Source organism: Melopsittacus undulatus, chromosome 30 (genome assembly GCF_012275295.1).
Source record: "Melopsittacus undulatus isolate bMelUnd1 chromosome 30, bMelUnd1.mat.Z, whole genome shotgun sequence".
NCBI lineage: Eukaryota > Metazoa > Chordata > Aves > Psittaciformes > Psittaculidae > Melopsittacus > Melopsittacus undulatus.
This window is the reverse complement of record NC_047556.1, coordinates 396,418-411,633: the sequence shown is the minus strand read 5'-3', so window position 1 is coordinate 411,633 and position 15,216 is coordinate 396,418. Positions and strand designations below refer to the sequence as shown.

Sequence of the window (15,216 nt, the reverse complement as noted above, 5' to 3'; positions counted from 1 at the left end):
CGCCCACTGAGGGCGGACAGCCAATCAGGGAGCGGTGAGGGGATTTGGGGCGGTTTGAGGGGGTTTTGGGTCATTTTAGGTGGATTTGGGGCAATTTTGGGCACTTTTGGGTCAATTTGTGCTGATTTTGGGCCCGTTTGGGTCTTTTGGGGTCATTTTAGGTGGTTTTGGGTCAATTTTGGGCACTTTTGGGTCAATTTGGGCTGTTTTGGCTCATTCTAAGTGATTTTGGGGTCATTTGGGTGGATTTTGGGTCAATTCGAGCTGATTTTGGGTAATTTGGGGTCATTTTAGGTGATTTTGGGCCAATTTTGGGTCAATTTCTGCCGATTTCGGTCATTTCATGCGGGTCGCGGCCCCTTTAAGAACCCCGGTACCGAATCACGTGGGTGTCCTCAATCATTCATTGGCTGCCACTCGTCGCCGCTTTCTGACGTCACCAACCGGCGACCACGGCTCCGCCTTCAGGGCGCCGCCATCTTGGCCATGCTTCCTCTATGGGCGCCGCCATCTTGGCCATGATGCCTCAATGTGCGCCGCCATCTTGTGGCTCTCGTTGGTATCTATGGGGCTCTATGGGGCCCTATAGGACCCCTATACCCATATATGGCGTCTATAGGCCCCCTATGCCCCATATATAACCCCTATAGGCCCCCCCTATCCCCATATATGGTCCCTATAGGCCCCTCTATCCCCATATATGGTCCCCATAGGTCCCATTCTCCCCATATATGACCCCTATAGGCCCCCCTATCCCCATATATGACCCCTATAGGTCCCCCTATCCCATATATGGCCCCTATAGGTCCAATTCTCCTATATATGGCCCCTATAGGTCCCATTCACCCCATATATGGCCCCTATAGGTCCCATTGTCCACACATATGGCCCCTATAGGTCCCATTCACCCCATATATGACCCCTATAGGTCCCATTCACCCCATACATGACCCCTATAGGTCCCTATGCCCATATATGGTCCATGCCCCTCCCCCATTACAAACGTTTCCACCTTTAATGGATCCAATCCCGACGGTATCAAAATCAACCGGAAGTTGGGGGGCGGGGCCAACAGAAAGGGGGCGTGGTCAGAGAGGAGGGGGCGTGGCCATAGGGGCAATGACGTCATAGGAGGGGGCGTGTCTAAGACCTATGGGGTGGTAAAGGGGAGGGGCTAGAGGAGGGGTCACGACACCACGTGATGGGGGCGGGGCTTGGAGAGGGGGGCGGGGCTTAAAGGGGGCGGGGCTTAGGAGTCGTCCTCCCCATTGGCGCTGTCGCGATCGTCCTCCCCCTCCTCAGCCTCCTTCTCGTCGCCCTTGAGGGACTCGAGCTGGGGGGGGGAGAGACAGGGAGGTTATGGGGCTGGACCTATAGATTATATGGGGATGGAGGTATAGGGGCTATGGGGCTGGACCCATAGATTCTATGGGGCAGAGACAGGGAGGTTATGGGGCTGGACCCATAGATTCTATGGGGCTGGAGATATAGGGGCTATGGGGGCTGTGGGGGGAGAGACATGGAGGTTATGGGGCTGGACCCATAGATTATATGGGGATGGAGACATTGGGGCTATGGGGGTTATGGGGCTGACCCATAGATTCTATGGGGCAGAGACATGGAGGTTATGGGGCTGACCTATAGATTATATGGGGTGGGGCTATAGGGACTATGGGGCTGGAGGTATAGGTGCTATAGGGCAGGAGCTATAGGTGCTATGGGGCAGGAGCTATACGGGGCCCCCATACCCCCCAGCCCCATAGCTCTATGGATCAGACCTATACCCACAGTACCCCATAGCCCTATGGCTCCCAGCCCCATACCTCCCCACACCCCACAGGACAACCCCATAGATTCCACCCCCCCCCATAGCGCTATAGGTCCCACCCCCATAGATTCCACACCCCCCATCCTCCATATACACCATAGTGCAGCCACATAGATCCCCCCCACCCCATAGCGCTATGGGTCCCACCCCATAGATCCCATACCCCATATACCCCATAAGACAGCCCCATAGATCCCCCCCATAGCACTATGGGTCCCAGCCCCACAGATTCCACACCCCCCATCCCCCATAGGTCCCAGCCCCACAGATCCCATACCCCATAGCCCCCATCCTCCCCAGCTCCACATTGCTATGGGTCCCAGCCCCACATCTCCCCAGCCCCATAGCTCCCAGCCCCACAGCTCCCAGCCCCATAGCTCCCAGCCCCATAGCTCCCAGCCCCATAGCTCCCAGCCCCATAGCTCCCAGCCCCATAGCTCCCAGCCCCACATCCCCATGGGTCCCAGCCCCATAGATCTCTATGTGTCCCAGCCCCACAGCTCCCATCCCCCCCAGCCCCATAGATCTCTATGGGTCCCACCCCACACCCCCCATCCCCACAGCCCCCATATCAGTGCACGTGTCCCACCTGTTCGTGCTCTCTCTCCTCAGGCTCCTCCTCCTCCAGGTCTCCCTCCTCGGGGGAGTCGTCTCCGTCCTTCCCCCCCCCCCCTGACCCCTCCTCCTTCTTGGCCCCTCCCCCCGCGCCGGCCCCTCCCCCACACAGCTCCTCCTCGGCCTTGTCGCTCTTGAGCTCTGGGGGGAGAGAGGGGGAGGGGCTATGGGGCTGCCCCATAGACAGACATAGACACCCCATAATAGCCCATAGAGACCCCATAGAGAGACATAGAGACCCATAGAGACACATAGAGACCCCATTGACACCCCATAATAACCCATAGAGACCCATTGACACCCCATAGAGACCCCATAATAACCCATAGAGACCCATTGACACCCCATAGAGAGACATAGAGACCCCATAGAGACCCATAGAGACCCCATAGAGACCCCATAGAGACCCATAGAGACCCATAGAGACCCCATAGAGACCCCATAGAGACCCATAGAGACCCCATAGAGACACATAGAGACCCCATAGAGACCCCATAGAGACCCCATAGAGACACATAGACACCCCATAGAGACCGATAGAGATCCCATTGACACCCCATAATAACCCATAGAGACCCTATAGAGACCCCATAGAGACACATAGAGACCCATAGACAGCCCATTGACACCCCATAATAACCCATAGAGACACATAGAGACCCATAGAGACCCCATAGAGACCCACTGACACCCCATAATAACCCATAGAGACCCCATAGAGACCCATAGAGACCCATAGAAACCCATAGAGACACATAGAGACCCATAGAGACCCATAGAGACCCATAGAGACCCATAGAGACCCATAGACACCCCATAGAGACCCATAGAAACCCCACAGAAACCCATAGAGACCCCATAGACCCACCCCCTATTTCAATTGGGGTTCACCCCCTCCCATCCCTCCCTCTGCCCCATAGATTCTATGGGTCAGCCCCACAGATTCTATGGGTCAGCCCCATAGATCCTATGGGTCAGCCCCACGGATTCTATGGGGCAGCCCCATAGATCCTCCTAACCACCCTATCCATCACCCCCCTTACCCCCACTCTCTCCCCCCCCATTTCCACCTCTGCCCCATAGATTCTATGGGTCAGCCCCATAGATTCTATGGGTCAGCCCCCCAAGTGTGGGTCAGGGCTCACTCTGCTCCCGCTCCAGGCGCTCCAGGCTCTCCAGCAGCGCGTCCACCTTCTGCTTGATCTGACTCAGCTCCTTCTTGATGCTCTGCAGGTCATCGCCCTTCACTGCAGCACAGAATGGGCCAAAATAGGGCAAATTCAGCCCAAAATTGACCAAATTCAGCCCAAAATGAGCCGAAATTGACAAAATTCAGTCCAAAATTGACCAAAATGGTGAAAATTCAGCCCAAAATTGACAAAAATCAGCTCAAAATGAACCGAAATTGACCAAATTCAGCCCAAAATGAGACAAAATTGGCCAAATTCAGCCCAAAATGAGCCAAAATTGACCAAATTCAGCCCAAATTGGAACAAAATGGACCAAATTCAGCCCAAAATGAGACAAAATTGACTAAATTCAGCCCAAAATGGGACAAAATTGGGTAAATTCAGCCCAAAATGAGCCAAAATGGACAAAATTCAGCCCAAAATCGACCAAAATGGTGAAAATTCAGCCCAAAATTGACAAAAATCAGCTCAAAATGAACCGAAATTGACAAAATTCAGCCCAAAATGAGCCAAAGTTAACAAAATTCAGCCCAAAATGAGCCGAAATTGACCAAATTCAGCTTAAAATGAGCCAAAATTGGGCAAATTCAGCCCAAAATGAGTCGAAATTGACCAAATTCAGCCCAAAATGAGCCAAAATGGATAAAATTCAGCCCAAAATTGACCAAAATTGGACAAATTCAGCCCAAAATGAGCCAAAATTGGTCAAATTCATCCCAAAATGAGCCAAAATTGGGCAAATTCAGCCCAAAATGAGCCAAAAATGGCCAAATTCAGCCCAAAATTGACCAAAATGGTAAAAATTCAGCCCAAATTGAACCAAAATTGACTATATTCAGGCCAAAACAGACAAATTCAGACCAAAATGAAGCAAAAGTGACCAAGTTCTGCCCAAAATGAACCAAAATTGACAAAATTCAGCCCAAAATAGATGAAAACAGACAGAAATCAGCCCAAAATGATCCAGAATTGACCAAGTTCACCCCAAAACTGACGAAATTCAGCCCAAAATCAACCAAAAGGGACAGAATTCAGCCCAAACTGACAAAAATTGACCAAACTCACCCCCAAAATTGATAAAATTGACTGAATTCAGCCCAAAATGAACCAAAATTGACCAAATTCAGCCCAAAATGAACCAAAATCGCCCAAATCCAGCCCAAAACGCCCCAAACCCAACCCCATAGCCCCCATAGCCCAGCGTTAGGAGGCGTGTCCTCCGCTGGCCCCGCCCCCTCGCAGCACTATACCGCCCCCTGGAGGCCGCACCGCAGCGCTGCCTGCACCCCCCATAGCCCTGCATAGGCACCCTATAGACCCCCATAGACACCCATAGACACCCATAGGGACCCCATAGAGACCCCATAGACACCCCATAGACACCCATAGGGACCCCATAGACCCACATAGACACCCCATAGCCCCCCATAGACACCCATAGAGCCCCATAGACACCCATAGACACCCATAGACACCCCATAGACACCCCATAGCCCCCCATAGACCCCCATAGACACCCATAGACACCCCATAGACCCCCATAGACACCCCATAGACACCCCATAGACACCCCATAGACCCCCATAGACACCCCATAGCCCCCCATAGACACCCATAGACACCCATAGACACCCATAGACACCCATAGACACCCATAGACCCCCATAGACACCCATAGACACCCATAGACACCCATAGACACCCCATAGACCCCCATAGACACCCATAGACCCCCATAGCACCCCATAGACACCCATAGACACCCATAGGACCCCATAGACACCCATAGCCCCCCATAGACACCCATAGACACCCATAGCCCCCCATAGACACCCCATAGACACCCATAGAGCCCCATAGCGCCCCATAAGTACCCTTGGAGGACTTGGAGGAGGAGCCTCTCTGGCCGCTCTTGCTGTTGAAGCTCTTGCCCCTCCGGGAGGTGTTACCGGACACCCGCTGGCGCTTGGAGGGCACCACAGCCCTGGCGATGGGGGGCGGGGGGGGGACCCGAGCGGGGTAACTGTACATCCTATAGGGGGAGAGAGGGGGGTTAGGGGGGGATATAGGGGTCTATGGGGTCTCTATGGGTCTCTATGGGGTTTCTATGGGGGTCTATGGGGTCTCTATGGGGTCTTTATGGGGTCTCTATGGGGTCTTTATGGGGTCTCTATGGGTTTCTATGGGGGTCTATGGGTCTCTATGGGGGTCTATGAGGTTCTAGGGGGTGCCTATGGGGGTCTAAGGAGAGATATGGGGGTCTATGGGGTGTCTATGTGGGTCTAAGGGGGTCTATGGGGTCTCTATAGGTCCTTTATGCTACCTGTGTGCCTATATGGGTCCCTGTGGCTTCTCTATGGGTCCTTATAGGGTCTCTATGTGTCCATATAGATTGTCTACGAGATCCTATAGGCTCTCTATGGGTCCCTATAGGTTCTCTATCGGTCTATAGATTCTCTATGGGTCTGTATGGGTCCCTATAGGTTCTCTATGGGTCCCTATAGATTCTCTACTGAGTGCTATAGGTTCTCTATGGGTCTCTATGAGTCCCTATAGGTACTCTTGATTGCTATAGGTTCTCTATGGGTCCGTATAGTTCTCTATTGATTGCTATAGGTTCTCTATGGGTCCCTATAAGTTCTCTGTTTATCGTTATAGGTTCTCTATGGGACACTACAGGTTCTCTAATGATCACTATACGTTCTCTATGGGACCCTATAGGTTCTCTATGAATCCCCATGGGTCCCTATAAATTCTCTATTGATCGCTGTAGATTCTCTATGGGTCCCTATAGATTCTCTATTGATTACTATAGGTTCTCTATCAGTCCCTATAGGTTCTCTATTGATAGCTATAGGTTCCCTATAGGTCCCCTACGGGTCCTCCCCCCTTACCTGTCATAGTAATCCCTCTGGAAGTCATAGTCGAGATCAAACGACGATCTATGGGGCACAGAACACCATGAACCAAAGGCCTCCCATTGAGCCCCTCCTGCCCCATAGATCTCTAGGGCAGGGGCTCTCCATGTAAGTCAATGGGGGGGGGGGATAGAAGCCAAGTGGGGCCCCACCTGACGAGAGGGGCCGGAGAAGGTGGGGCAGGTACTGACCCATAGAGCTCAGCTGCCGAGCGCTTCACCCCGGCCTTGCCCCGGTTCACCTTCGGCTCGGCCGCCAGGTTGATATCTATGGGGCACAGGTGGGGGGCAGCCCCATAGATGGGGGGTAAATGGGGGGGAATGGGGTAGACCATGGGGGTCAATGCAGGTAGACCTGATGGCCCATAAGGTCTATAAGAGTCAATGGGGGTAGACCTGATGGCCAATGGGGTCTATGGGGGTCAATGGGGGTAGACCTGATGGCCAATAGGGTCAATGGGGGTAGACCTGATGGACCATGGGGTCTATGGAAGTCAATGGGGGTATACCCCCCTATATATTCCCCATATATCCCCCCCATTACACCCTCTATATCCCCCTATATGTCCCCCCTATATCCCTCCCATTCCCCCCTCTATACCCCCTATATATCACCCATATATACCCCCCATTCCCCCCTCTATACCCCCATTCCCCCCTCTATATCTCCCATATACACCCCCATTACCTCCTCTATCCCCCCCATTATTCTGTCTATCCCCATGTATCCCCCATATATCCCTCTATACCCCCTGTGTATCCCCCATATCCCTCCCCATACCCCCCTCTATATATCCTCCATATAACTCCCCTATTACCCCCCTATATCCCACATATAGCCCCCCCATTACCCCCTCTATATCGCCCATATAACCCCTCTATATCCCCCATATAATCCCCCATTACCCCCTCTATATCCCCCATATAACCCCTCTATATCCCCCATATAACCCCTCTATACCCCCTATATAACCCCCCCATTACCCCCTATATATCCCCTCTATCCCACCTCTATACCCCCATACCCCTCACACCCCCTGCCCCACACCCCCTATATGACTCACTCTCCCAGCACCTGCCCTGCGATCATGCGCCCGTCCTCCCCACCCCATACCCCCATTACCCCCTCTATACTGCCCTCTATACCCCCTAATATATGCTCCCCATTATCCCCTATATATCCTCCCCATTTACCCCCCTCTATCCCCCCTATTACCCCCTCTATAACCCCCCCATTACCCCCTCTATCCCCCCCCATTCCCCCCTCTATCCCCCCATATCCCTATACCCCATACCCCCTGCCCCACATCCCTGCCCCACACATCCCCTATATGACTCACTCACCCAGCACCTGCCCAGCGATCATGCGCCCGTCCTCCCCAGCCCCATACCCCCATTACCCCCTCTATACCCCCTATATATCCCCCACATTATCCCCTATATATCCTCCCCATTTACCCCCCTCTATCCCCCCTATTACCCCCTGTATCCCCCCCTGTATTGCCCCCTATATATCCCATTTACCCCCTCTATACCCCCTATATAACCCCCATATACCCCTCCCATTACCCCCTCTATCCCCCCATACCCCTGCCCCACACCTGCCCCACATCCCCACCCCACATCCCTGCCCCCTATGTAACTCACCCAGCACCTGCCCTGCGATCATGCGCCCGTCCTCCCCGGCCACAGCGGCTCTGGCATTGCGCTCATTGACGAACTGCACGAAGGCGAAGCCCTTGTGCACCGAGCAGCCCACGATCTTGCCGTACTTGCCGAAGATTGCCTCCACGTCGCTCTTCTTCACCACCAGCGTGTTCAGGTTCCCGATGAACACCCGCGAGTTCATGGAGCGCGGGTCCGTCTTGTTCGTCACGTTGCTGGCCATGGTGGTGATAGGGGGGAAAGGGGGGGGGCTGGGAGAGAGACGGACAGTTAATGGGGGGTAATTGTATATAGAACTCAATAGAAGTCAACAGAAGTCAATGGAAGTCAATGAGAGTCAATGGAAGTCAATGGAAGTCAGTGGGTGTCAATGGATGGCAATGGGGTCAATGGAACTCAATGGAAGTCAATAGGACTCAATGGGAGTCAATGGAAGTCAATGGAAGTCAATGGAAGTCAATGGAAGTCAATGGGAGTCAATGGGCGTCAATGGTGGTCAATGAGAGTCAATGGAAGTCAATGGAAATCAATGCAACTCAATAGAAGTCAATGGAACTCAATAGAAGTCAATGAGAGTCAATGGGCGTCAATGAAACTCAATGGAAGTCAATGGAAGTCAATGGCGGTCAATAGCACTCAATGGAAGTCAATGGCGGTCAATGGAAGTCAATGGGAGTCAATGGAAGTCAATGGAAGACAATGGCAGTCAATGAATCCCAATTGGGTCAATGGAAGTCAATGGAAGTCAATGGAAGTCAATGGAAGTCAATAGGACTCAATGGGAGTCAATGGAAGTCAATGGGCGTCAATGGCGGTCAATGGGAGTCAATGGAAGTCAATGGAAGTCAATGCAAGTCAATGCAAGTCAATGGAAGTCAATGGAAGTCAATGGAAGTCAATGGGAGACAATGGAAGTCAATGGAAGTCAATGGCGTCAATGGCATCAATGGTGGTCAATGGAAGTCAATGGGAGTCAATGGAAGTCAATAAGAGTCAATGGAAGTCAATGGGAGTCAATGGAAGTCAATGAGAGTCAATGGGAGTCAATGGAAGTCAATGGAAGTCAATGGGAGTTAATGGGAGTCAATGGAAGTCAATGGGAGTCAATGGGAGTCAATGGGAGTCAATGGGAGTCAATGGGAGTCCCGTGTTCAGGTTCCCGATGAACACCCGCGAGTTCATGGAGCGCGGGTCCGTCTTGTTCGTCACGTTGCTGGCCATGGTTATGGGGGGGGGGTAGGGGGCTGGGGGGAGAGAGAGAGGGTTAGTGGGGGGTGATGGTATATAGAACTCAATAGAAGTCAATGGGAGTCAATGGAAGTCAATGGAAGTCAATGGAAGTCAACGGAAGTCAGTGGGTGTCAATGGATGGCAATGGGGTCAATGGAACTCAATGGAAGTCAATGGGAATCAATTGAAGTCAATGGGAGTCAATGGGAGTCAATGGAAGTCAAAGAAAGTCAATGGGAGTCAATGGAAGACAATGGCAGTCAATGAATCCCAATTGGGTCAATGGAACTCAATGGAAGTCAATAGGACTCAATGGGAGTCAATAGAAGTCAATGGAAGTCAATGGAGTCAATGGAAGTCAATGGGAGTCAATGGCGTCAATGGCGGTCAATGGAAGTCAATGGGGATCAATGGAAGTCAATGGGCATCAATGGCATCTATGGCGATCAATGCGAGTCAATGGAAGTCAATGGAAGTCAATGGGAGTCAATAGGAGTCAATGGAAGTCAATGAAACTCAATGGGAGTCAATGGGAGTCAATGAAACTCAATGGAAGTCAATGGGCATCAATGGTGTCAATGGGGATCAATGGGAGTCAATGGAAGTCAATGGAACTCAATAGAACTCAATGGGAGTCAAACAAAATCAATGGGCGTCAATGGCGTCAATGGAAGTCAATGGAAGTCAATGGAAGTCAATGGGAGTCAATGGGCGTCAATGAAACTCAATGGGCATCAATGGCGTCAATGGGAGTCAACAGAACTCAATGGAAGTCAATGGGAGTGAATGGGCATCAATGGGAGTCAATGGGCATCAATGAAGGCCAATAGTGTGGTCAATGAATGGCAATGGTAATCAATGGACCTCAATGGGGGTCAATGCACCCCAATGGGCATCAATGGGGATCAATGGACCCCAGTGGGCATCAATGGGGATCAATGAACCCCAATGGGCATCAATGGGGATCAATGGACCCCAGTGGGGGTCAATGCACCCCAACGGGCATCAATGGGGATCAATGAACCCCAACGGGCATCAATGGGGATCAATGAACCCCAATGGGCATCAATGGGGATCAATGGACCCCAATGGGCATCAATGGGGATTAATGGATCCCAACGGGCATCAATGGGGATCAATGTACCCCAGTGGGGGTCAATGCACCCCAATGGGCATCAATGGGGGTCAATGCACCCCAGTGCACCCCAATGGGGGTCTATGCACCCCAATGAGCATCAGTGGGGGTCAGTGGACCCCAATGGGGGTGAGTGCACCCCAATGGACCCCAATGGGTCTCAATGGACCCCAATAAGCATCAGTGGGAGTCAATGGACCCGAATGGGTCTCAATGGACCCCAATGGGCATCAATGGGGATCACTGGACCCCAATGGGTCTCAGTGGACCCCAATAAGCATGAATGGGAGTCAATGCACCCCAATGGGTCTCAATGGACCCCAATGGGCATCAATGGGGATCAATGGACCCCAATGGGTCTCAATGGACCCCAATAGGGGTCAATGGACCCCAATGGGCATCAATGGGGATCAATGGACCCCAATAGGGATCAATGCACCCCAATAAGCTTGACCCATACCCCCCCCAATCCCCCCCCCCCTTGACCCTTGACCCCGTTCTTACCTTGGGGGGGCTCTGGAGCCGCTCCGGTGCTGGGGGGGAGGGGGGGGGAAGAGCTTTGGGGGGGGGAGGGGGCGGGGTCGGCGGCGACTTCAAAGGCTGGGGGCGGGGCTTAAAGTGGGTGGAGCTTGAGAGGGGGGAGGGGCTTGAAGGAGAGGGGGGCGGGGCCCGGAAAAAGGCCGGAAGCGATGGCAAAACCGCGCCGGTTTTGGGGGGAAATCAAAGCAAAAAATGAGGAAAAAAAAAACCCAAAAAAAGAGAAAAAAAAAAAAATAAAAAAGAGAAAAATAGGAAAAAAAAAAAAATGAAAAAAAAAGGGAAAAAAAAATCATTAAAATCCCTCAAAAAACGCCTGAAAAAGGGTCAAAAAGACCCAAAACTGGGGCACGAAGGGGGGGTGGGGGAGGGGGTGGGAGGGGAAACCCACCCGGATTTGGGGCATTTTGGGTGGTTTTGAGGCTTTTTGGGGGGTGTTTGTTGATCCCCCCCCCGACCCCCCCGCGCGGTGGTGGTGGTGGGGGGGGGAGGGGCGGGCCAGCCCCATTTTTGGGGGGGGGGGAGGGGGTTTTTGGGGTGAAAAAAGGAGAATTTGGCACTTACGGTCGCCGCCGGCGCAATAAAACCTATGGGGAGATGAAGGGGGCGGGGCTTAAGGTGGGCGGGGCTAAGAGGCCACGCCCCCATCACACAATGGCGCCCCCTGGTGGGAGGGGTAATAAGGGGGAGGGGCCTAATAATGGGGTTAATAATGAGGGGGAGGGGCTAATAATGGCGTTAATAATAAGGGGAGGTGCTAATAATGAGGGGGAGGGGCCTAATAATGGGGTTAATAATAAGGGGAGGGGGTAATAATTAGGGGGAGGGGGCTAATAATGGGGTTAATAATGAGGGGAGGGGCTAATAATTAGGGGAGGGGCCTAATAATAGGGTTAATAATAAGGGGAGGGGCTAATAATGAGGGGGAGGGGGCTAATAATGGGGTTAATAATAGGGGGAGGGGCTAATAATTAGGGGGAGGAGCCTAATAATGGGGTTAATAAAAGGAAGGGCTAATAATTAGGGGCCTGGGGTTAATAATGGGTTAATAATAAGGGGGAGGGGCCTAATAATAGGTCAAATAATAAGGGGAGGAGCTATTAATTAGGGGCAGGATGTTAATAATGGGTTAATAATTAGGGAGAGGGAATTAATATTGGGGTTAATAATTAGGAAAAGGGCTAATAAATAGGGAAATTGGGTTAATAATTGGCTAATAATTAATGGGAGAGAGGTAATAATGGGGTTATAATTAGGGGAGGGATTAATAATGGGGTTAATAATTAGGGAAAGGACTAATAATTAGGGAAAGGGGGTTAATAATGGGTCAATTAATAGGGCTAGGGGCTAATAATTAGTGAAAGAGAAGCTGAATAATGAATATTAAGGGATCATTAATTAATAAGATGGGCATAATAATTAATAACAACAATCTAATAATGAATGATAGGCTATTAATCGATAGAAAGAGCCTAATGATTAATAAGAGCTATTAATGAAAGGGGGACGAGTCTAATAATTAATGAGAGAATCTATTGATTAATAGGACAACCTAATAATTAATAACTCTTATTACCAATGGTTTTAAGAGCCTAATAATTAATATTAGGGGCTATTAGCCCATATAGGAGCCCAATAATTAATGATAAGAGCTTATTAATTAATAGGACAGGCCTATTAATTAATAACAGCTAACGCCAAGGGTGGGAGGGGCTTGATAATGAATATTACAGGGCTAATAATGAGTATTAGGGGCCTAATAATGAGTATTAGGGGCCTAATAATGAGTATTAGGAGCCTAATAATGTGCATTAGGGGCCTAATAATTAATGATAGGGATCAATTAATCAATAGGCAAACCCTAATAATCAATAAGAGGTATTAATAAGGATGCAAAGGGCCTAATAATAAATATTAGGGGCCTAATAATGACTATTATGGCCTAATAATTACTGATAGGGATCAAGTAATCAATAGGAAAACCCAAATAATCAATAAGGGGTATTAATAAGGATGTAAAAAGCCTAATAATGAATATTAGGGGCCTAATAATGAATATTAGGGACCTAATAATTAGTATTAGGGGCCTAATAATTAACAATGGGGATCAATTAATCAATAGGAAAAGGATAATAGTCAATAATACATATTAATAAGGATGCAAATAACCTAATAATTAATATTACAGGGCTAATAATGAGTATTAGGGGCCTAATAATGAGTATTAGGGCCTAATAATTAACCACAGGAACCCATTAATCAATCATAAGCATCCAATGATCAATAACAGGGGGGTCAAGGGGGGGTTGAGACCCAAAAAGCACAACTTTAACCCCAAAATGGGTGAAGTTAGGCCCAAAAAGTTCACTTTTGGGCCTCAAAAGGGGTGAATTTGACCCAAAAAGGGGCAAATTTACCCCAAAAAGGGGTGAATTTACCCTAAAAGTGACGATTTTACCCCAATAAAGAGCAAATTTACCCCAATAAGGGGCGAATTTACCCAAAACCCACTGATTTCTCCCCAAAAGTGACAACTTTACCCCCAAAAGTGGCGAATTTACCCCAAAAGTGACGATTTTAGGCCAAAAAGTGTCAAATTTACCCAAAAACCTCCTATTTTACCCCAAAATCACTGCCTTCACCCCCAACCCAACCTCGTTAACCCAAAAACGGCGATTTTCACCCCAAAACACGTGTCTATGTGTATGCATATAAACCAAACCCATTACCCCCCCATAGACACCCATTACCCCACTATAACACCCATAGCCCCCCTATAGACACCATTACCCCCCATAGCCCCCTATTACCCCTCATAGACCCCAACTACCCCCCCATAGACCCCTATTACCCCCCCATAACCCCCAACTACCCCCCATAGACCCGCAATTACCCCCCCACAGACCCCAATTACCCCCCTATAACCCCCAACTACCCCCCACAGACCCCCAATTACCCCCCTATAGACTCAATTACCCCCCTATAGACGCAATTACCCCCCTATAGGCCCCCATTACCCCCCTATAGACCCCTATTACCCGCCTATAGCCCCGTATTACCCCCCAATTGCCCCCTATAGCCCCCATAACCCCCAATTACCTATAACCCCCAATTGCCCCCCTATAGCCCCCCATAGACCCCAATTACACCCCTATAACCCCCAATTGCCCCCTATAGCCCCCCCATAGAACCCAATTACTCCCCCATAGCCCCCAATTACCCCCTATAGGCCCCAAGTACCCCCCTATAACCCCAATTACCCCCCTAGAACCCCCAATTGCCCCCCTATTACCCCCCTATAACCCCTACATAGACCCCAATTACCCCCCACAGCCCCCGATTACCCCCTATAACCCCCAATTACCTCCCTATAACCCCCCCATAACCCTTAATTACCCCCTATAGCCCCCAATTACCCCCTATAGCCCCCAATTACCCCCCATAGACCCCAATTACCCCCCATAGGCTCCCATAGGCCGCCATTCCGCCCCCCCACAGGCCGCCATTACCCCATACCCACACCAGCCCAGCGTTGCCCCGCCCCTTCTATCGCGATATCGGCCCTATCGATCCCAATACCGATACCGATACCCCCATTAATCAATATAGATATCGATAAACGCCATTAATCGATATCGATTCCCCTCCCCCCCCCCCCCTCACCGCTTTCGGCCCCGCCGCCGCCTTCGGGCGCTGCTCGCAAAATGGCGGCCGCTCCTCTGAGGGGAAGGGGAAGGGGGGTGTGGCCCCGCCCCCTCTGCGCTGTGATTGGCTGGGTTGGGTGCCCGTCAAGCGAGCGGCCAATGGGGAGGGAGGAAGGGGATGGGAGCGCGGGAGGGGGATGGAGGGAGGTGATTGGGTGAGGGATGGGGGTAGCCAATGGGATGAGGGGGAGGGAGGGATTGAGTGGGGAGGAGCGCAGGGATTGGATGGGAGGGTAAAAAGGGGCGGGGTTAAGGGGGAAAGGAGGGCGGGGATTGGTCGGCGCTGGTGGGAGGGGGGAGCGGACGGGACCAAGTGGGGCTGGTGGGAGGGGGGATCCCCCCCCGGGTTAAAGTGGTTGCGTCCGTTTAACTCCGGTTCGGCCCCATTGGAACCC

General features: G+C 51.1%; 1 protein-coding gene and 1 long non-coding RNA gene across 2 annotated transcripts; both read right to left on the bottom strand.

Annotated features, from left to right (window-relative positions):
- Nucleotides 1-996: 996 nt before the first annotated feature.
- Nucleotides 997-8,466, bottom strand: HNRNPC (heterogeneous nuclear ribonucleoprotein C). Its single transcript, XM_034072506.1, has 7 exons — nucleotides 8,198-8,466; nucleotides 6,743-6,818; nucleotides 6,528-6,575; nucleotides 5,508-5,665; nucleotides 3,589-3,690; nucleotides 2,418-2,584; nucleotides 997-1,333 (listed from the first exon to the last, which is right to left on the bottom strand). Exons 1-7 carry the CDS (start codon nucleotides 8,436-8,438, stop codon nucleotides 1,250-1,252), a joined length of 876 nt encoding a protein of 291 aa, XP_033928397.1. The 5' UTR covers nucleotides 8,439-8,466; the 3' UTR covers nucleotides 997-1,249.
- Nucleotides 8,467-11,155: 2,689 nt separating this feature from the next.
- On the bottom strand, nucleotides 11,156-14,847 carry LOC117437880 (uncharacterized). Its single transcript, XR_004550520.1, has 3 exons — nucleotides 14,781-14,847; nucleotides 11,682-11,704; nucleotides 11,156-11,226 (listed from the first exon to the last, which is right to left on the bottom strand). It is a non-coding gene; the product is annotated as an uncharacterized lncRNA (long non-coding RNA).
- Nucleotides 14,848-15,216: the final 369 nt, after the last annotated feature.